This window comes from Carettochelys insculpta, chromosome 8, assembly GCF_033958435.1.
Source record: "Carettochelys insculpta isolate YL-2023 chromosome 8, ASM3395843v1, whole genome shotgun sequence".
Taxonomy (NCBI): Eukaryota; Metazoa; Chordata; order Testudines; family Carettochelyidae; genus Carettochelys; species Carettochelys insculpta.
Window position 1 is genome coordinate 54,904,477 of NC_134144.1, and position 23,737 is coordinate 54,928,213.

Consider the following 23,737-nt stretch of genomic DNA (forward strand, 5'->3'; position numbering starts at 1 on the left):
ATCCTTGCTCCCCCAGAGTCTCCCTTGGTTGCAATACTCCCCTCCCCATGCAGGGAGGACTTCCCCACACTGAACTGATTCCTGAAAGAAGTAGCTTTCAGGGATGGTGAGTTTCCAGAGGGCAATGGTGACCCGCTTCTCCACAGGGATGGCAGGCTGCAGCTGGGTGTCCTGTCTCTTGATGGCAGGGGTGAACCAGGAGCAGAGCTCCAGAAAGGTAGCTTCATGCCTGTGGAAGTTCTGGAGCCACTGCTGTTTGTCCCACTGCCCCATGATGATCTGGTCCCATCAGTCAAAACTGGTGCTGTGCCCCCAGACCTGCCTGAGCACCGGTGGGGGAATTGGGGGGGCGCGAATACAGGTGGGCCTGTGCAGCAGCAAGGGCATGGTTCTTGAGGGTGGTGTCTAGGTCACCCTCTTTGGGGAGGAGGAGGTGGACATCCATGAAGAGGTTAAGAAAAGCTGAAGCACCTCTGAGTGGGGCCAATGGAAGCCCAGGGGCTGCTCTGGCACCATGGCTATCTGGAAAGCTCTATGTCTCTCTCAGACAGCACACGAGCCCTGCTGTAGCAGCTGTGCTGTCGCTCATGGAGAGAGGCAAGCCTCAGCATGGGCAGGGAATGTGCCTCGGGAGGTGGGGGGATAGAACTTTAAAAGGCGTGCCTTGCCAGGACTCCCGGAAGGGATTGCTGGCCACATGACCTCGTCAGACATGGTTCTGGAGCCGTTCTGTCCAGAGAGCATGAGGGTAGTCTGGCTGCTCTCTGTCAACAGAGTGGATCGAAAGTGTGATCCACTTTGCAGTCTGGCCTCAATCTGTTGACAGACATTTTGTTGGAAGGTATCTTCCAACAGTAACATCTGTCAACAGATCACTCTAATGTTAGACGTAGACAAACAGATCTCTGTTTTCACATGGTAATTCCTATGGCTGTATAATACTTGTACTCATAAGGAGACAGGTATAATACTAGCTTTGAATTAAAAGGAAAATACATAGTAGGAAGAAAGAGATTGTGAGTAGAAGTGACAGTGGTGAACTGTGTAATGTGATGGCTGTAATGGAATACAGCTAGTTTTTGTACTAATGTATTATTAAATAAAATCTTGTGTATATTATCTGTCCTTCAAAGGACAATACAAGTTTCTTCATGTCTAAGTATTTCAGAAAACTCCACTTATTGCACAAACTCAATTTGTCTTCAATTTGTCTTTCTGAATCAAGTTCTTATTACATGCGCTGACACAGTAAGTGATTCAGTACGATGAACAATTGAACACCTGTTTCAAGGAAGGCTCCTACCCACTGCTCTCTAACTAGAATCTGTAGGTACAAATGAGAGAGAAACTACTCTTTTCTATATAACGTGAAATGTTCATTATAACTGGCATTCCTGGTCTACATATTGGTGACAGCTTTCTGTGCTGGAAAGTAGAAACACTGTGGAGCCCATTATAGAGCATTGCCAATTGCAAAATTACAAAGTATTTAAGTGTATAAAATTTAAAATATTTATAGAGAATAAAGTTATTTTATGATTATGAAACCACAGTGTAAGCAGGTTAGGAACTGGTTTCATTTCTTTTCCATAGGGATATCATGCTGCCAATGTCATAAATAACATTACATTTTTCATGAGCTCTCCAAGAGCAGTAGAAGGTTCAGAAGTATTCATTTCAGTGAAAATAAAAATCTTCATTAAAAGAGCTGTTTCTTGCTCCTACTCTATGGACCAACAGAATAGCCCCAACTGTACATTCTAGCTGTTTCTACCTAAGAATGAGATTTTGGAATCATTGTGGGTAGTGCTCCAAAAACATCCTTTCAATGTGCAGCAGCAGAGAAAAAATCTAACAGAATGTGAGAAACAATTAGGAAAGAAATAGATAATAAGATAGATAACATCATAATTCCTCAAAATAAATCCATAGGATGCCCACTTCTTAAATATTGCATATAGATCTGGCCACCCCATTTAAAAACATTAGAATTTAAAAAGACGCAGAGAAAGACAACATGAATGCATATGGGTATGGTAGAGCTTTCATATGAGGAGAGATCAAAAACACTGGGACTTTTATTGTGGAAAAGAGATTCTATGACAGGGTATAATAGTGATCTATTAAACCTCAACTGATGTGGAGAAAGCAAATAAGGAAATATTATTTACTCCTTACCATAATACAAGAACTTGGAGTCACTCAATGAAATCAATAAGCAGCAGATTTAAAACAAATGAAAGGAAGTACTTCTTGATACAGTGTATAGTCAATCCGTGGAATCTGCTGTTGTGAAGGGAAAAGCTATAACAGGGTTAAAAATTTTAAAAAAAGTTAATGGAGGATCTGCTCATCAATAGCTATTAGCCAAGATAGTCAGGGATGCAATACCATACTCTGAGAAACCATAACCCCTCTTTTGTCAGACGCACCGACAGTGGGGGTGGGCAAAGGGAACAGTTGACCCAAGGCCCAATGATACATAAGACCCTGGAACTCCTGGCTACTGCAGAACCCTGGGCATTTTAAATTGCCAGGGGAGTACCTTGTGGCATGTTTTGGACAGCTGTGGGTGAGGGTGTACTGCAATCCAGACAGTGCTGAGGGATGGTTGCCCCCTTCTCTGCCCCTTCTGCCGAAAGGCCTGGAGAGGCTGTCAGTCCTGCTGACCACAAAGGATGGATTACTTGATTGCCTGTTCTGTCTATTCCTTCTGAAATACCTGACAATGGCCACTGTTGGAAGTCAGGAGACTGGGCTAGATGTACCATGGGTCTGACTCAATAGGGCTATCTTAACATTCTTAACTCTCTTTACAAGGGGAGTTGCACATGCTTTAAAACAAAAAATCTGAAAATTCTTTCAAGGATTCCATCAAAGGAAAAATGTTTTTAAAAAGTAACTACCTCTTCCTTAACAAGAAGCAAAACTTCTAGTTTTGGTGCCAGTGTTAGTAACAAGTATCATCAAAAAAGATTGACAGGAACCATCCCATTATAAACTGTTGTCTGAATTTTTTTCCCCCGATGCAATTCAGTCTGTCAACAAAACCTGAAAATCTACAGCTCAATTTTTCAAGCTTCTTATTGAAAAACTTTCATGTAAAATGCATATCTTTCTTTTTTTACATAATAGATGGCTTTTATCTTTGAAGCTTAGGCTATGTCTACACTTGCCCCCTTCTTTGAAGGTGGCATGGTAGCCAGGGTGATGGGAGATTACTAATGAAGTGCTGCAATGATTATGCAGCACTTCATGATACAAATTCCCCACCCCACCCCCAGCAACTTCAATGTGTCAAACTTTGAAGTGCCAGCATGCCATGTACCTGCGGGCACTTCAAAGTAGCGCAGGCACTTAAAAGGGCCCGTGGCTACACGGCATGCTCTTACTTCAAAGTTTGACACATTGAAGTTGCCACGGGGGAGAATTTGCTTAATGAAATGTTGCATATTCATTGCAGCACTTCATTAGTAAATGCCCATCACCCTGATTACCATGCCCCCTTTGAAGTAAGGGCCATAGTTGTATATTTTACATTTTCCATTTTTAAGTAGCCATCTCACAAATCTATCTGCAGCCAACAGTTGTAATTTCCTGAAACCAGCTCTTCCACTGGGACCTGAAATTCTGTCGCCACACAGCCCCTCATATCTGTTTCTCATTACATACTATATTTCATAGAAGCACACCCTGCCCCAGAGTTCTTGCTTCTGGGCATAACACTAAAAACAGTGGCAGTGTCCCAGTTTAAAATGAATCTAAATCAGAATGACTGATCCAGCTGAAGTGCATTCATCTATTTCAAAGTCCATGATCTTTGTACTTGTATTTGGGTCTTGCCAACTTAAAGAGAACACAGCTATCAAGACAGATCTGAAGTCATTCACCATTCTCAGTATTTGACTAGAAAACTGAATTGTTTATTGTATGTCATAGGAATAAAAGAAAGTCATTGTATATATTCCAATCATAACCATATCTTGAGCCCCTTAAAATTTTACGTCATCTGTTTTGATGGAGTAGCCAACAATTCAGTTATTCATATTGCTTTTGCACTTTTGATTTAGCTATCTCATTTTTTTTCTTTTGGCAGATGTACAAGAAATGGCAATCGACTGGCTCACTGGAAATTTTTACTTTGTGGATCACATCAGTGACAGAATCTTTGTGTGTAATCACAATGGAACTGTGTGCATTACCCTGATTGATCTTGATCTTCATAACCCTAAGGCAATAGCTGTTGATCCAACATCAGGGTAAGAGTATTGTTCATGTTACGTGCTTGTTAAATTATACAAAGCATACTTGAATGCAAAAAAAAAAAAAAAATCTAAAACATTTATGTTTTATTTCAGTACTTGTGCATTTCAGCCAACCTATATACCTAATATAAACCTTCAGTGACAGATTGATTATTGGCTTATAAAACATCCTCAAGACATCTAATTTGATACTAATTTGATAAGAATGCTACTGACCTCTCAGAGAGTAAATAATACACCCATTTCATTCAGGTGTTTTGAGACATATTTTCAGTTATTTATTGAGCTGTTATTTTGTTGTAAAAATAAGTATGATGATTATATTAATAGGCAAAGAGTACACTGAACAGGCTTGCTTCAGTTGTTTCAAATAATTGCTGAACCATTTTAATATTTGAATATGTCTGTTTTTGAGACTTTAAAATTTCAGGAGAAATAGAAAACACAAATTTGTCCTTGGCTCTTCATAACCTATCTCGTGTAAATTCTAATCTTGTTTAGAATATAAAGAATGGAAATGTCACAACCATATTCTTATATTATTTTCACCAGTCTGTAGGGAAGTTAGGACCCCATCACTGATGTGTTTAGGAACAGAACCAAGCCTCCAGACTCTCTTCATGTTCTCTGACTGGGAGTTAGAGGAAAATATATCACCAGTCTTTATTTGCATTTTTATTGCATAAACACAGTGAGAATCATTTGGGGAGGAAAAGCTCTGTTAAAATACTGAGCACTAAAAACCTTTTACCTTATAACCACTACTATCTAGAAAAAAGTTTTCAAGTAAAGTGGTAAAGTAGATGTATCATTGAGCACACAGGAACTGATGTTTAAGGTGTAAATTTCAATGAGGTTTTAGAGTGGCTATGTTATCTTCGTTATTGTTTTATTAGTTTGCAGGTAGTTAAGTATGAAATGACTGGTAGAATATGTCCTAAACTGCCATAAGCCTCTGCTCAATAAATAGGAAAATATTTACTGAAGAAACAGCTTGTCATCCATATGTGGACTTTTGTTACTCTTTACTTAAAGCCTGATTGAATATTAAGATGCATCATCACAATGGATTTAATTTTGACAAGAACAGCTTGCATGTAAACTTCGCAAAGTAAGCTGTATAATATAATTTCTGAATATTGCTGTATTTCTGTTTGCAACAGATGGTAAACTTGACTCAGCCTGACTGCAGAGATGTTTCAAAAAGACATTAGTGAAAGAAGTTGTATTTAAACTGATTTGTTTGGTAATTCTGGTAAGAAAAATCTGGAGGTTTTCAAATGGGCTAAGAGCGGCCTTTTCAGATACATTTGCTTACGTGTTCTGTGCTGGATTTGCTAGTTGAATTCTGAAGTAGTTATTAAATAATCTTAACTGTCAAAAAATCAGAACTGAATTGAAGTATTTTCCTTAAAATAAAGAAAACAGACCTTGTGGGACCAAAACTGCCATGCCAGAGAATAGTCTGTTAACAAATCTCCTTTTTGAATACCCATATCTTTCTTTTCTCTACTCTTCCCATTTTTCACTGTCATTATATCAAAGGTCCTCAATCTGGCAAAGATTTTAGGACTAGAAAAGCCTCATGTTGTTTGCACTTAGTCTCTGTGGGATTCCTGTGGCTTTGATAGCTGTTTAAATATAATTCTGTCATGTATCATTTATTGGAAGAGGGCATTAATTTTTTATATTTTATGAGAGTTCTGTACGCTGAAGTTATGTACATCGTGCAGGTACATTGTGTTGGTGTTCTATAATTTCAAGAGCATTTTATATGTTGTCATGTCCATCCCTGCTGCCACTAAATGTGATCTCACCGGTACCTTATACAATACAACTTAATTTTGTACAACATCTTTCATACCCCACAATCCTTTACTGTATTTCAAAATGTTTCACTGTGTTAAAATACCATAGAGCAGTCTATTAATAATAAGATTTATATAATGTGGATTCAAAAATAAATGGTCTCTTAATGGTTTTAAATTTTTAAAAATAATTATTTGCATTTTTAATATAATGAATACATTAAAGCACTGTTTCTTAGTACTATAGCCCCAGTTTGTATCCTCCAACAGAAGAAAACAGGTGGGACCCTCAAAAGGGAGCAAAACTCTAATGTTTCCTTTATAGTGATCCCCGCACAAATGGTTGCCGGGGCAGTGTGAAAGGGGCTCTCCTCCTATGAAATGAAGAAGGGTTCATCTCTTGGAAAGTTTAGATCCCAAAAGGCCCATGCAGGGGTTTCAGTCTCCATTCTGGCTTCTAGAACTTCCTGTTTTGGCAGAGTGGCACACCAGATTCATGCCTTCATTTAGTGGAATCCTGCAGTGGAGAGGTCTTTCAGAAGTGTTAAGGCAGTCTCAGTCTCTATTCGCTGTCCTGCAGATTCCTTATGGGGCATGGCAAGAGATGAAGTACATCACACCATTATCATAGAGCACACTGTTAACTGAATTAAAGATCCAACATTAAAATTGTAGCATCTTGAAATGCATTGTTACTTGGCAGTCTGTAGTTTTTGCAGTCTTAAATAACCATAAGGAACTTGGGGAATGAGCCTGCAATCCCATATAACACCAATATGGTGGAGGAACACATTTTGTGGGTGCCACAGGACCCTTTGTTGCTGTTACAGATCCAGACTAACACAGCTACCCCTCCGATACGTTTTGTGGGAGAGCCCTGTGTTGACAGTGCTAAGTCCTGCTCTATGCCCCAGTGTCTTCTTTTCACACCTGTCTTGAAATTCATGCCAAGATTCTGGAGGAAAAAAAGCCACTACCATCAATGTTTACTATAAGGGACTCTCCTCTACTAAGTGATGGTATGAAAAGAAACTCTGTCCAAACTAATCAGTCACTGCATTGTGCTATTAGCTAGAGCTACAATTCCTCAAAGAATGTGTGTGCAGTCCTATAACCCTCTGTCACCACAGTCTTGTCCTAGCAAATGATGGATCTTCATTTATCATCAGGCATGAGAAGGATCGAGGTAGCTCATGCAGTGCACAAATGAGGGCCTCCTCTGTATACTCACATTCTCACTTCTTGTGAGTAGCTGCAAGTAGGCAGCAGCAACAGCATAGAGAAAGCAGCTGAGCTATTGGAGGGTCCAGGAGTAGGAGAACACAAGAAGGTGGGTTGAGGGTCAGGCTGGGAAGGAGAGAATTGGAGCTACAGAGCTGTGGAGAGAAGAGGGGGAATGGAGGGAAATGTAGGAGGAGCAACATTGTTTCCAAAAAGACAAAATGCTAGCTGATGGCTTACCGTACTGAAATGTTTGGAAAAACTGTCCTAGCCTACCCTAGCTCCAGTGGCAGTTTCTTTACAGGTATATACATAATACTCTTTCCCTCGAGAAGCCAACAAGAAAGAGGGTGACTGGGAGAGAGAGAGAGGCCAGGTGCGAACACCTCCTGCAGGTTCTGGCAGCATCCTAATTAGTAAGCAGTAGTAAGCAAGCCTCTTCCACTCCTACACCTTATAACATAGGCCATTGATGACTATTTGCCAACATCCCCCATCCTGGGTGATCTCTTTCAGTTTTGACCAGGTGTATCTCATCTTTTTAGTGTCCGCCTTCAGGTGTCTATACCAGGTGTTTGTTGGGTGCCCTCTTTTCCTTTTTTCCTTGTGGATTCCCACTTACGGGTTATCTTGAGATGTTGCTGGTTTTCTAAGGGTATGCCCAGTCCATCTCCATCTACTCTTCCTGGTTTCTTCTTTGGCAGAAAGTTGGTGAGTCAGTTGCTCAGTTTTTGGTTGTTGATGTGGTATGGCCAATAGATACAAAGGATTTTATAGAGGCAGGGGTTGTATCTAATTTGAATTCCAGGGGGCCAGGAAATTCATTTTTCTAAGGCTGCAATTGGAACAAATACCTAAAATTGGAAACATGTTTTTTTTCCCCCTCATGAACCATTTTTAGTCCACTCTAGACTGCAAATCATTCTTAGTCATGTTTTTTTTAAGTGGTACATAAAGGGGAACGGATATTACTTTGTCTGTCTCATATATGTATGTGGCCTGCAGTTATAACAGCAGCTGACTATTTGTGATTTTTAATAAACTATTATCAAGTTGTGGACTTTTCCCCATAGGCCGACCACTGAAACACCCCCAAAATACTGGAAATGCAGGTCTTCCAGAGGAGCATGGGCTTGCCCCAGCCTGCATACCCTGACCTTGATAGTGTCATCTTGCACACATTGTCAAACCTCTTTCAGGTGCTGTTTTTGAGAGTGTGCTGCCCTGCCTCCACTTGCATGACCTGGCACTCACTGTGCGTGTGATGTCAAGTCAGTGGAGGAAGAGCAGCATAAACCATATTCAGTCCTGGACAGGGACAAACATTACCAAACCTGAGATTATCCAGCTTAAAACTGGGCAGGTGGCTTTCCTATTCTCCCAGGCTGCATCTACACAACAGCGAGTTTTCAAAAGAAGTTCTTCCAGAAGATCTCTTCAGAAAAACTTCTTTTCAAAAGAACATGTCCACGCACAAAAAAACGGATCAAAAAATCAGTCTGCTCTGTTGATAGAGAGTGTCCACACAGCCCCGGCTCTTTTGAGAGAATGGGCCAGGGATCAAAAAATCTGGTGCCATGAGGACTGCTCTTTCAAAAGAAGGGCCCATGTAGCGTTGACACACACTGTTTTTTGAAAGAAACTTTGGAAAGGAGGCACTCTTCCTGATCTGGGTAGCAGAATATGGCTTGTGGAAGATGAGCTGCATTGTTTTGATTTCAGATTGAAAGAGCGCATTTTGTGTGTGGACGTGTTATGTGTTCTTTCAAAAAGGGCCTGATTTTCCAAAAGAACTTGCTAGTATACATCAGTCCCAGGTAGCATTGACTGTGAATAGTGCTTTTGATATAATTCATCCTGGTATTTTGTGGTTTGCGAGGTGTATAGAAGTGCAGCAGGCAAGCTTTTAATGTTAAAATATTAGAATGACTTAAATTTTAATCTCTTACATCCATTACCATTTTATCTTCTCACCTTTATCAGTTGAAATATTTTAAATATATTTTAATTATTTCAGTATGCAAGTGGTATAACAATTCGTAATAATTACTAATAAAAGGTGCAGATATATGGAAGTGTATTTTTAGTTGAACACCAAGTAATCGGGATATATAAAATGTGCATCTATTGTATTAAAACAGACAATATTTATACACCTTGTACATAAAATTAAAAAAACATATTATTTTAAATTCCAATATGAAGCCTACACTATTCCTACAAAATATTATGTAGCTGTTCCTATAAGAAGTTCTCCAATTTACCATGATATTCAGTGTATTAACTCTTATAACCTGTGTTCCTGTCATTGCAAATATGTAACTGTTGAATGCATTCATATTTATAGTTACGTGTTGATATTGTGTTTAGAACTGCAAGATACAGAATCCTGACCCTGAGTAGAATAACTTAGGGCTCCCTTTTACACATATCAGTAACAAAATTCCCAAAGACACTTATAGTACAGGGGCATGGTCTTATTGTCTATCTTAAACTCTCTTCAGCTATGTCTACACTACATAACTCTTCTGAAAGAGGAATGCAAATGAGAAAAATTGAATGCAAATGAAGCACCGATTTATAAATTTCATACTTGATTTGCATAATCTCATGCGGTCGCTGTTTCAGAAGAGATCTTTCTGAAGAAAAAACAACAGTGTACAGGGTTTCTTTTCAAAGGAAAAAAAAAACTTATTCCTGAAGTAAATGAGGTTTAAGGGTTCTTTTTTTCCAAAAGAACTCCCTCTACACTGCTTTTTTTTCCCCTAAAAAATCTCTTCCAAAAAAGCAATTGAACAGGTTAATGCAAATGAAGCACAAAATTGGTCAATCAGCACTTGATTTGCATTTTCAATTTTCCTTATTTTCATTTCTCATTTGAAAAAAGACTAAAATGTAGACATATCCTCCTCTTGTTTCCCTTTGTGGTGTGTGTTATAATTGTTATACTACGTATAGAAATCCTCATCAGATTTACAGCTACAGGTGAAACACGGGTAGAAACTTGCTCTTACTTTTCAGGCCAAAGTATTTCCTTCCTGTTTGGGAGAAACCAGTCCTGTGAGTGAGAGAGTGGTTAAATATTCTTGTCCATTAAATTGTTCGCTTCAGTGGTTAGATGGTCAACAAGAATGCCAGTTGTAGTGGTTTTTAGGATGTGGTCATCTGTGCACTTGGAAATAAACTGAGACTTTAAAATTAGAGCTGAAAAGCTCTAGTATCACGCTCCCCATTGAGCCACCAAGTTCCTGGTATTTGGAATTCTTACCTTAATTGTGTGAAATGTGTTGATTTTGGTGAGAGGTATGCATTTTCACCACTAGTAATACCTTCCATTATTAGTTTACTCCTGCAGGTCTTTTCTAACAATACAGTGTGAGAAAACGAGTTGTGCAAACAAGCAACAACAAATGAGGAAATATTAATAGAAAGGAAAACAATTATTTTACCATGTAGGCTTTATTCAGGACTGCTCTTTGTCTTCTGTTTCAATTACATTCTAAATTAGAATGCATTGTACAACATGGATCTGGGGTTTGTGTTATGGGACACTTACCAAAGGGGAAAAAAATAAACACCATATATGATGAGAGGTTTTTTTTGGGAACTGTTCAAATATGTTAGTGATGGATATATATTTGGGGGAAAAAAGAGAACATTCCTTCTAGAAAATAAATTAAAAAACAGGAAAAATTGTTTTTTTTTAAATAGTACATTACATTTTCAGTTCCATCATAATGAGAGCTTTAGCTACTCCTGTCACCAGATCCTAGAACTGATAAATAGTACTGAAGGGATCCATTTATTTTCTGTGTGAGAAAGACAAATTATAGCTCTGACTGTTGTCATTCATCCTGTTCTCTCTTGCATGCCAGGGTAGAGCTGATGTGTTTGTTTTGTGTGAAACAAATATGCATTGAGTTTTTTGTTTTGTGTGAAGCAAATATGCATTGTGTTTTCATGGTTTAATGTGCAGTCATGGTCCTCTGAATATTCTGCTGTTGTGCCTGGGCAATGTGGCATTTGTTTTTTGTTTGTTTTGTTTGTCCTCATAGCACTAAAGTTTTTGATCCTTGGCCCATTCTTTTGAAAGAGTAGGGGCTGTGTGGATGCTGTCTTTCAAAAGAGCAGCTCGCTCTTTCTATCTGCTTTTTTATTTGTGGTCACAATCTTTCGGAAGAAATTTTTTCGGAAGAGATCTTCTGGAAGAACTTCTTTTGAAGGATTGCTATAGTGTAGACGTGGCCAAAGCCTAGCTGGATGGGTCAGTTATGGCATTCATGAAAGTGAAAAGGGATATGAACAATAACTCAGAAAGTTGTAAAGGTGACCTGTAAATGAGGGAAATATGTATGCTTTTGAAAAAAAAACAAAAACAAAAAACTAACAAACAAAACCTTTTCTATCATGTTTAATAAAACACTGCATTCTTATTATTAATTTATCTTTGGCATCAAAGCTGTTGATGCTTTTTTATGACTATGAATAGTTGGAGGTAACAATGCAGTGAACCTCAAAGAGCTGAGACTGGAAGGAATTTTAGTCAGACTGTATACATAGTTTGATTTTTGTTTTTGGTCTTCCAGAAAATATCATCTTACATTCATTCTCCTGCTCATTTTTAATTAAAGGAAGTATTTTTGGATGGAAACTTATTTTTATTCTTTTTTATATCACTTTTAAACTTCCTTAAAGTCCCCGATTCTATGAGACTTTGTTCCTTACTGGGCACTGTTGCAGATATAGATTGGCTTAGTAAGAAACCATGCCTGCTGCTGCTGATACTGTTGGTGAATTGTCAGTGAGTAACCAAAAGCAGCACGCACAATAATTTTTTCTTTCCATTTTTCCTGACGCTCCAGGGCATTGCTTGCATGCAGATGCAGAGCCAGAAAATAACAAAGGAATTTGTATTAGTTCTCAATTGAGCTCTAAAACTACTTTGATATATAAACATGAAAAGATGAAAATTGAAACATATGTGGGATACAATTTAAAGTAACCCATCTATAAATGTTGGCATCAAAAGCCAATATTCTCATTCAACTATACAGTAGCAGGTCCCAAAATATCATATACATTATATAATCACACATAAATAGAAACATATTAACAGCACTGTGTTAATGGCTTGATCAAAGTGACTTTTTATCCTATGCAAGGCAGTGCTAAGAGAGAGAATTTGAGTAAGTCCAATACACCCAGTTGGAAAATGACATTTTACATGAAGATGACTAGTTTCTTTTGTGGTGTGTGTCTCTGTGTAATCAGTTATATTTAATTAAGCAGGAGGTCGCCGACCATAACTTTAAAGCCAAATGTTTATTATCACCTTGTCTTAATAGAGGCCATGCCTTTAAAGATGGTGAAACAATATTAAGCCAAAAGCATATTAATACGAATAATAATGATAATAATTGGTGAATGATAAATCAAATTAATTCAAACATTGTAGAAAATGAACAATATAATTGTCATCAAAACCCTTTAAGGACGTCTCTCCAAGCAAAAGGTGCTGTTGACTGCCTGACATTTTCATTTGTGAAGAGCAGAAGGCAAGTTACACAGTAACTGACAGTCAAATAACTTTCCTCTGTTCCAGCATGTACACACTAATAGATTTTTACCAAACTGTTGGTACTGAAAAGCAATTCTTTTTGACTCACAGATGTCCCTGGTACTGCCACTGGGCCAGGCAGCAGGGTTAGTCTCTGTCTTACTACGGAAAATGATTCTTCCCATTTCCCTGAATTAGTCAGGTAATGGAAGCAGCTTGGCAACATCCCAGCAGTTTTATTATTACAATATCTTCTTCTTTTAATTTGGAATTCTTCTATACTGGAAAGAAAGACAGTTTCTGTTTTCTTTTCATTCATAAACTATTATAAATGTTGTGTGTTTGCTGTAATAAAAGCAGTTTCTAATGGGTAAAAACTGCTTTTCCAGGGCAGGGATCAGGAACAGAGAATAATGTTTTGCATTTTTGCCACGTTATAAATAAAAAAAAAATTACAAATCAAAGGGTGCATCTACACTAGGAACTAACTTCAAAATTAGTCACTACTTCAAAGTAGCCTGCAAAGAGTCAGCACATGTTTTCCCATAGGGAGCCCAACTTTGAAGTCTTGGCTCCATTCCTGGAAATGGAATAGTGCCCTACTTCAAAGTTTAACTTCGAAGTAGGGTGTGGATAGACACTCAACTTTAAAGTCTGTTATTTCGAAGTTGTACTTCAAAGTAAGCAACTCCAAAGTTATTTTTGTAGTGTATACTTGGCCAAAAAATGATGACTTTTGCATAACACAGATATGTTGCTTGAGGTGTTTGAAAAAACATTTGTGAGGATCCGGAAAAATAACTCACTTTTTAGGTGGTGCAGACAGTTATTAACAACGCCGCTATCACAACAAATGTAGCTGAGCAAGTGACCAATAATAGAACAAATAAGCAAACTTTGGTCTGATTTTTTTGGACAATTCACCACTGGGACATATGTCCACTCACTTTGCTTCTAAAATGTCTTCATCTCATTAACATCATTACTATTTCTCCTTTCACAGCTCTTTCCTTCAGTACTTAAGTAATCAAAGCTGCCACTTAACCTGCATGTATAAGCACTGGAAAATAGGGCCCTTAGGGGGTCTTGGTATTAATTACTTGAAGAGGAACTGGAAGAAAGGGATGCTAAACCAGTCACTGAGGGATACCCAGAGGCTACGGTTACACTAGTGAGTTTTCTCAATGAAATTTGCAGAACATCTGCACACAAAATGTGTTTTGTCAAGAGAAATGGTCAACAAAAAGCTGTGTTGATACTTTTGGGGGGGCCCTTTTGTCAACAGAGTAAATCAAAGTTCAATCAAAAGTTTTGTCAGAACATCTCTTCTGACAGTAACTTCTGTAGACAGATTGCTGTAGTGTAACTGTAGCCTCAGGCTGTGGTCACACCACAGCACTCTGTCAACAGAAGTCAGGAGAGATTTCCCTACAAAACCTGTTGACAGAGTGCAGCCACACATAAAAGCCAATTGGGAGAGTGCTCAGCTCTGTCCACAAAGCAGCTAGACTGCCTGGCTGCCCTCTGGACCAAGCAGGCACATGGAAGCACAACAGAAAGGTCTGCCCATTGTTGTGGATGCCCTGTCTGTCAAGAGAAGGCCCCCAGGGTGGCCATGCAGCCTTTTTTTGTTGGCAGAATCTGTCGTCAGCAGTGTTATGGCTCAAAGCTTTGAGGCAGAATGCTGCCGGAGACAGTAGTGTGTTTTAGGCTGATACTGTCAACAAATCCCATTTTGTGTGGAAACGCTCCACAGGTTTTGTTGACAAAACCCACTTGTGTAACCATAGCCTAGTTATTCTGGTCAAGAGGAAAGAAACTGTGTTAAGACCAAGATTCTGATACCAATCTGAGCACTGGCTAAATCAAAATATGGAACAAAATATTTGGGAAAAACCAATTTAGGTTCACATTCTTCAGTTGAAATGTTTCTTGTGTTATGCAGAATTTACAGTAATGTAACCCACGGCAGATTATGGAGCAAATACTAAGAGAAAAATGTCAGTAGGATGACGAAAATCAATTCTTACAAGTTGTACATGCTGACTAGAAATAATACTGTAGTGCATAGGATGTCAATACAGCTTCCAGAAATTTTCTGTCTAAGGGAGGGCATATGTTTCTTAAATTGTTTATATGCTGTTGTAGTACATAAGTGTGTAAAACTAATTTTTTCTCCAAGGTTGTTTTCATGCTTTTTATTCCTTCTTTCATTCTAGATAGAGTACTTTATAAGTAAGAGAAGAGATTTAAGCATGAAAACACTGGCATTATCCCAGCTCTGGCTGGGACAGTAAAGGTTTTACGACCACCCAAAGGGCAAAACTGATAAAACTTGTTCTGCTTAGCTTATCTGAAGTCTTAATGGTTGTGCTTATAATGCTAGCTGTGCTCTAGAATGGTGTAAGGAGGATTTGATTGCTCATGTGGTAATAATTATTCCCATTACTTTTCTTTCACCCTCTTTTCCTGATTCCTGACACTTGCTCAGCCACATGAACACATAGAATGGGGTTGCTAGGAAATGAAAGGGAACTTGAATATGAAGACATACGTTAATGATAGATAAAATATTTCTCTCCCCACAACCCCCACCAGAAAAGGACCACTGAGAAATAGCCAACGGTTGTTCTTTTACACAGAGGAAGAGGTTGTAAGGAAAATGTATTTAAGTTTTAGTGTTTTTTTACTTATTTGGAGCCCTTCTGAAAGCGAAGGTAAAAAAAAAAAAGTAGTGATAGGACTGTGGCAATAACAAAATGCAAATGTACTGAAGAGGAACAGGGAAATAAAGAAAGTCATGCAAAAACAGAAGAAGAATTAGTCTCCTTTTACAGAAACATCTACACAGCCTTACTGAAAAGATGTGAGCAGATGCTGACTCTTCTTCCTCATTCACTAGAGTTGGGAGCTTCTTTGTCTTATTCAGGTGGACAACTGTACAAGCCATGTACCAAAAGAGCACCAATTCTGTTAAAAAAAGTCTGCCTGCTTGGAGATGGTCTTATTTATTGGTTTCTGTGACTCTGAATCTGCCTCAGCTCTTGACTTGCCACTTATACTATTAGAAGAAAAATAGATAGTGGAAAGTGTCATGGCCACAGTGTGAGTAAGCAGAGGAGAGATGCTAATTAGTATTGTATAGGAAATGCTGCTGCTGTAGGAAATGTGGGATCATGTCCCCCTAGTTCTTTGAAAAAAAATACAGAAAAACCATAAGAAAGGTGTGTAGATGTGTAGAATGGGCATTGCCTTGCTCTGACTGTTAGTATTATTTGCTTGTTATTAAATTGGTTGTTTAAAAGATTTTGCCAAATAATATTACGGGAGGGTACATGTTTTTGATATGTTTCATAACCATGGGTCTAACTTCGGTGGTAGCTGGATTGCAACCAAATCTCACTTAGAACATTGCACAGAAAACCAAAAATAACCTGAAGTGTTCTAATTTTTTACTGTAGGGAGCTATAATGCACTTCCCCATTGTAATTTTGTATTTTTATCTCAAGTTAAATGATAACATCTGACTCAAGATAATTACCGTGTTTTCAAATATTACTCTGGACATTCTCCAGATATTTTCCTCTAGTGAACTTTTGGGGTTTGCCATTGGATTTACTTTACAGCTAGCCACAAACTTATGACTACTTGGAGAGTATCTAGACTAGTCTTTGAAAATGTGTTAATTAGTTAGTTAAATGGTAGTCAGTTAATTGGAGATTAAAAATATCTGTGGTTGACAAGGCCTGGTATAATTATACCACTACATCCTCTTTGATATGGATGCTATTATATCAGGATAAATAAATGTGCTTTATACTGTTGTATCATATGGGAATATGTTATCCCCGTTTAGAGCACTTTGAGACTGAAATAATTGTATAGGGTGATCAGATGTTCTGTTCTTAAAGGACAATCCCATATTCAGAACTGTCCCATCTGTCCCCCATCTCATGGATGGAATGATTCCCCCATATTGATGGGAGCCCGTGGGGCCCAGGGAGGCCCTAGGGATTAGCTTGGGGGAGGGCTGTCACAGGATAGCAGCAGAGGTTGGTCCCCCTGCCCTCACTGAGAAGGCAGAAGCCTGGAAGTGAAGCTATGTATGCAGCAGTCTGTGCTGCTACCAGCCAGGCTGCTCTGCTTCATTGTGGTGGCAGGAAGTGGCATGCCCAGCCTCACACCTTGGCACTCCACTCCTGTAATCCCTGCATTGCTCAGGGAAGCAGAGCACAGCAGTCTGGGCTTGGGGCATTTACTTTCCACCACCAAAATGAAGTGGCATGACTTGACTGTGAGAAGATGGTGGAGCAATGCAGGCTTCTGCATTGCTCCTACTCCCAGGCTTCCCCTACCATGGTGAATGTTGGGGAGGCATGACCCTGATGCTGCTTCATGCCAGGCCCTTGGTAATCCCACAGGCAATGTATAACTGGGGAGAGGGCTTGCAGGAAGTAGCACAAGGCAGTATGAGGGGATGAAGCAGAGGTGGGAAAAGGTAGGGTGGGGTGGAGCAGGGGAGGTGTTTGGGGAAGGGGTGGAGTGAGGATGGGGCAAGGTAGGAGCAGATGCGGGAATTGATAAGATTGGTGGCAATGCCTGGTTTGGGGGTGGCTGCCTCAGGCTCACCCCTTGTGCATAGAGGATTGCCTGGGTCCAAAGCCTGCCTAGGGATGGCCCTGTCCGTATTTGTGCCCTCCTGCCAGTGACCTAACATTTTTTTAATAAAGCTAAATTGACTCATATTTTCTGTCTTCCTGCCACCCCTCATCAGTACTGGTGGGTCCTTATGTTGGTCAGATACTGCTTGTCAGCCACCTGTCCACCAGTGAAGTGGGGTTTGGTGTCTGACAGATAGAATGGATGTGCCAGGCTGGTGGTAATGCAAGATGCAGTGCATGGGGGCCGGTCACTTCCCCATCTGGTCTGTCAGTCATCAGGACATCTGTAATAATACAGACAACATAAAGTATTCAGGAAATCACCAAAGAGGTTCCTTACTCTGCTTCCATCCTGCCCTCCCCTATCCTATCTTCATGTGATCCTGTACCCCATGTCCATTCAGTCTCTGCCCCAGTCTATCCCAAGACTGCCCCCTGTTCTGGTGCCACAGCAGCCCCTGGTGAGCAAAAAGCACTACTGTATTACCTCTGCAGCCAATATCAGGTACTCCAGAGGGAGTGAACCGGAGAGAGATTGTTACCTGTTTGGTTCACTCCCTCTGGGGCACCTGGTATTGGCCACTGTAGGCAGACAGGATACTGGGCTGGATGGACCTTTGGTCTGACCCATTATGGCCGTTCTTATGTTCTCTCTAGAAGAATGTATTTTCTATGGAGTTTTTCATGTGTGCACAGGGGGCAGAACTCTCCTAGGAGTAATCATGGATGGCTAAAGAGAAACTATAAAGGAGACAAACTTTTTTTGTATACAGGAAACCCTAGGCATAATATTCCTGACACTAACATGAATGGTGAACTCCACACATACTGGGGATGGGACAGAGCCATCCCAAGGGCGTTCAGGATGTGGGGCAATTCCCCTGGCCCTGCCCACCTCTGCTCTGCCCTACCCTCTTCTTCCTCCCTTACCTGGGGTCCAGGGATTACTTGAGGCTCAGAGCCAGGTACAGCGGATGCAGCAGGGGTTGCCTCCCCATTGCACTCACCACACAGAATGCGTGACAGGCGATGCCACCCTCCTAGTCCATTTGCTGGGAAGCCAGTTGGGTGGAGCAAGCTGCCTCTCTCAATGACCACATGGTGAGTACAGTGGGGAAGTGACTCCTGCAGCCTCAAGTAACTTCCTGTTCCTTAAGTGGAGGGGAGACTCACAGCTGCTGCCATCCCACAACAGGCCCCCTGAGGCCATGTTATCCTCTCTACATTCCCCACCCACCCAAGTCTGGGGGGTGACGTGCAATGGGGAGGGGCAGGACAGGCTGGTGCCAGGGTTAGGGACAGGATATACCTGTACATATGCAAAATCACAAAAAGCAATTTGGCAAAATGTGAGGGTCTCCTGTACTGGTATTTCTATCAATAGAAAGGGTATAAGGTAACAATTCAGGATGCTGTTTAATGTCTGGATGCAGCTGAGCACTGAGCCTGTTTCAAAGTGAATGACCACTGAGGGTGTTCAGTATCTTACAGAGTCTGGCCTTGGCTATAAATTTTTGAGCAGGGGCTGTTCATTTATTAAAGCAAATATAATGCCATAAGACATCCTGACTCTCTTGGTTAAAATCCAGAAATATTATTTTTAATATATTCCAGGATGTGGGAATGTTTTTATTTAATAATTAAAATATTCTTCATGTGTAAATAAAATAAATCTCCAATGAAAAAAGCATTTCTAATCTAGTCCAAAGATCTATGTAAATTCAATATGTTATTTTAATTTGAATTAAAGGAAGAATAAAGCTGTCTTCTAAGTAGAGACTGCGAGATGTATAAACAGATATAGAATACTCATTTCTTTAATAGTTGTACAATATGTTAACAGGCATTAAAACTAGAGTGTAGGGAAAAATTCTGGCATGATGAACATCCATATGTGAGTGGCAGAAATGAGTGACAGTAGTGGTATCTTTCATATGAAATAGTCCTCAGGGCCATAGTAAATTTTCTATTTAACCTACTACCAGGCACTTATAGGTGACATCAGTCAACTAAAAATTGATGATAGTTTTCAGACACATTAGCTTGAGAAATATTTTCCTGTTACTCTGTAGTTATTTAATAGACTCTATGCTCATTTGTCCATGCAAGCTGTAAAATCCTACAATGAAGATTTAATTATAATTACGAGAGCTGACCAGTAAAAAGACCTAAACAGTTGTATGTCCATAAATTTGTACTCTGCTGAAAATTCAGGTTATGCCAGATGGTGCATTTAATGCCTGTTGTGCCTCTTGGTGCTCCTAATGCTTTCTTTGCCTGATGGTTCTTTTAGTTGTTGTGACATACTTCAAAAATACCCTTTTTTTCGTCAGTGGATGAGTTAGACATGCGTATCACCTGGAAAATGGCAGCTTTAGCAGATGTAGTCAGCAGCAGATAATGGATATTAAATGCTATTATTCTAATTTACCATTTTCCTGCATTCTTAGGATAACAATAAAATGCTGTTGTAAGAGCCCATGTGCGCCTGGCAGACACTCCCCGCACCTGTCATCTCCTATAATGTGCCAAACTTCATTGAAATATTTTGCTTCCTCCATCTTGTCAAACCTTTTTAAAGCCATTATCTTCATTAAAAGTTTACCAATAAAAAACAGAGTGAAGACGAAATTTCAGTGTTGATTTAGACCTCAGGAAAACACATGACAGTCAACAGGATTGCCTGGAGTGGTAATCAGGAGTGCAATTGGCACTTGGTGTGAATATTTCAAACCTCCTTATAATTAATGCATATAAGAAAACCCCATAATAAAGTTCTTATTATTTATTTTAGGAACAGCAGATGAAATAGTTGCTTTATTCCAATGCTGTTCAGTGGCCAGTATGTGAGTCCCTGAGATCTCCTTGACACATTCTAGAAGGGCAGCATGTCAATTTTTTGCCATCAAAAAGGTTGAGAAACACTACAAATTTTGTCCACTGTGCCTACAAATCAGTTGTGGCCAAAAACGGGTTGGTGAGTCAGCCATTGCCTAGGAAACTTTATTATATAGTCCCCCCAAACCTTGTGTGATCAGGATAGAGCATTATACCTGTAACCTTTGTAAACCAGCCACTCTTGCTAAGCGTGATAGACAGCTGCACGCTACCTTTTTATGGAAATGAGGTCTGGCCTTTGGCCTCCTACCAACTTCATCCTGCAGACAGGTGAAGTTTAAGTCCCTGGCAAAAGGAATTAAACCTGGGGGTACTGTGAATTCCACGACCTCTTTTTCCTATATGTTACTCCTTTTTTAGAAAAAAACAAAACAAAATAAGGACAAATATACTGACAATTCTTTTTCTCTTGCTTTTTCCATTTTGCTTGTTTGGCTTACATATCAGGAGGTTAGTTTCAGCTCTTATGTCAATATATAACCCTGCAAACAAAATGGAGAAAGTTTCTTCTTTCCTCTTTTCCATTCCTCTCTTATGTAGAAACCTCAGAAAAATGTTGAGTCTTGTTCCTGCTTTAAAGAGTAACAACCTCTGACTCTGTTAGATGAGTGGGGAAGCAAAAATTTGGAGACAGAATTTCCATCAAAACATTGTGCTACCAAATTCCAAACAGTAAACTCTAGGAGCAGTTAACTTGTGTATCCTCGCTATATTCTTATGCGCCTGGTAAAGTGTAAAGGGTGAGATGCAGCTTCCCAGATAGAAATAAAGAGCTACTGGATCAAAGCCAACTCCTTAAATTGCACATGGAAATGATAGGCACCTCTGCAGTAGTTTAAAATCTGTTCCCTGCAGATAATGCCACCATGTAGGACATTTCATATACTCAAGGAGAAAAAAAGAAAAGGTTGATGAGCCTGATGGTAGATAATTGAAAGAACAACTAAAACTATATTTATAGCATTGTGTGTGTGTTTATATAATATCACATATTATCATAAAACAACCCCCCATAAACCTGAGTCAAAACCTAATTTTCGTCACAAGGCAAACAAGTTTGCTGTCTAGAGTTTTTAGTGAACATTGATAATTAACATACTCTGCTTAGAAAACTAAACCAACAGTAGAAAAGCGCAGGGCAAATTCTGACTTATAGCTTATAATGGCATAGGGCAGTGTTTCCCAAACTTTTCAGCATCACATCCCCTTTTGATATTTGAGAAACCCCCATGCCCCCATCTCTTCTTTACCATCATCCAACCTGTTTTAACGAAAAATTCATTTTGTAATTTAAAATAAACGCAAAACTTGATATAAAAATGTTATTTAAAATTACAAATAAGAGGTTTTTCTTGGCCCTTTGCAGGTGCCTGGTGTAGCCCCAGCTGGTCAGGTTCCTCAGTCCCCTGCCAGCCGCCAGAGCTGCTCATGCTGGCTGCCCACCCACCTGAGCCCTGAGCTACCAGAGCTGCCCACCCGAGCCCCGCACTCCTGGGACCAGCCGCCCTTTCACCAGCCCGAACCGCCTGAGCTCCACAATGCTGGGGCCATCCACCCAAGCCTCAGAAGCCTGCCGCACAAGCTCCATTGCCTCAGCCCTTCCACTCCCCCAAGGCCAGGCACCAGCAGCCTCCCATTCTTACCCCATCCCCCTCCCCAAAGCCAGGCATTCCCAGCTCCCCATCTAACCCTCTCCTCCTTCTCCCCTCCCCAGTCCACACTCACTCACCTTTTCAGGGGGCAGCTAGCTCCACGTGGGTCTTTGCCAGCTGCCTGTTTTTTATAGCGGCTGCACCAGGTCACCCACGTAAAATTACAGGAGATGACAGCCAGAAGCAAAGACTGTTTTTTGCTTTGGGTGGGAGGAATGATGGGGGAGGGGGTCTGGGTGGCCTTGCGTCCCCCCTGGAATTTCTTCATTTCTTTCTCAGTTTGGGAAACCATAAGGAATGTGATGATTGCAAGTGTTTTGGAAGCAAGGATTAAAATTCAAAATGCTTTTGACAAATGGAAAATCATCTGAAGTAAATAGGATACTATTCAAGAAAGACAAATATAAAATACCACACTTAAGCCGCGTCTACATTAGCCGGCTATTTCGAAGTAGCCATGCCAACTTCGAAATAGCACCCACCGCATCTGCATGTGCCAAGTGCTATTTCAAAGTTGAAATCGACCTAAGGCGGCGAGATGTCGAAGTTGCTATCCTCATCAGGAGATGGGAATAGCGCCCTACTTTGACATTGAACTTTGAAGTAGGGCACATGTAGATGATCTGCGTCCTGCAACATCGAAATAGTGGGGTCCTCCATGGCGGCCATCAGCTGAGGGGTTGAGAGACTCTCTCTCCAGCCCTTGAACTCTATGGTTACTGCATGCAGCAGCCGCTTAAAGCTCCCCGCTCCCTTATTTCCTGTGCAGGAATCTGAGAGCTTGTGCAGGCAGCAGCACAGCCACGTGCCCAGCCTGCACATCCCTCAGCAGCCCCAACCCACCACCCTGCACCCCATGGCATCCAGCCAGCCCCCCAAGCGCCCACAGGGCACCTCCCCCCAAGGGGACCCAGGGTTCCCAGCCTACCAGCCAGCAGGGGAAGAGGCAGTGGGGCCCCTCCTGGATGGAGGCCGAGATCCGGGACCTGCTGGGGCTCTGAGGTGAGGAGGAGGTGCTCCAGGTAATAGGGAGCAAGAGGTGGAATGCGGATGCGTTCGCTCGGCTGGCCGAGGGCCTGGCTGCCCGGGGTCACCCTGCCCGTACTCCTGACCATGGCAGGAGTAAGGTAAAGGAGTTGCGGCAGGGTTACACCCGGGCCCGGGACATGGCCAGCCGATCTGGGGCCACACCCACTGCTTGCCCCTTTTACAGGGAGCTCAGGGCTATCCTGGGCCCCCAGTACACCTCCTCCCCCCCGGCCACCCTTGACACATTGGGCGACGAGCTCCAGCAGGCCCCAGAGATGGAGTCTGCCCCAGAGGCCAACCCTGCACCCCAGGCCTCCCCCCAGGAGCCCACCCCAGGACACCGGAAGAGGAGGAGGGGGTCTCCAGCGACGGGGGGCTCCAAATCGACCTCCCCTCCCTCAGCTCCAGCAGGGCATCCGCCCAATGGCTGTCCCCCGACCGTGGGAGCGGACTGTCAGGTATGTACTCTCCTGGTGCACACCCCCAGGGTTAAGGGGTGGGGACAAGAGACATGACCAGGGTCCTCCACACACCCAGATGACCATGGCCCCGAGGACAGCAGTGGCATGTCCCTCAGAAGAGTCCATCAGCCCCTGCCCCCCAGCAGGGCAGTGCCATGCCCCATCCCTGGGGATGGGGGGAGCGG

At 41.1% G+C, this 23,737-nt stretch overlaps 1 protein-coding gene across 1 annotated transcript in view; it reads left to right on the top strand.

The window, feature by feature from the left end:
* LRP1B (LDL receptor related protein 1B) overlaps positions 1-23,737 on the top strand; it is a 1,349,009-nt gene that overhangs the window by 658,061 nt on the left and 667,211 nt on the right. Inside the window, exon 7 of the mRNA XM_075000767.1 lies at positions 4,097-4,259. Within this exon, the coding sequence (XP_074856868.1) occupies positions 4,097-4,259 (163 nt within the window). The remainder of the gene's footprint in view (positions 1-4,096; positions 4,260-23,737) is intronic.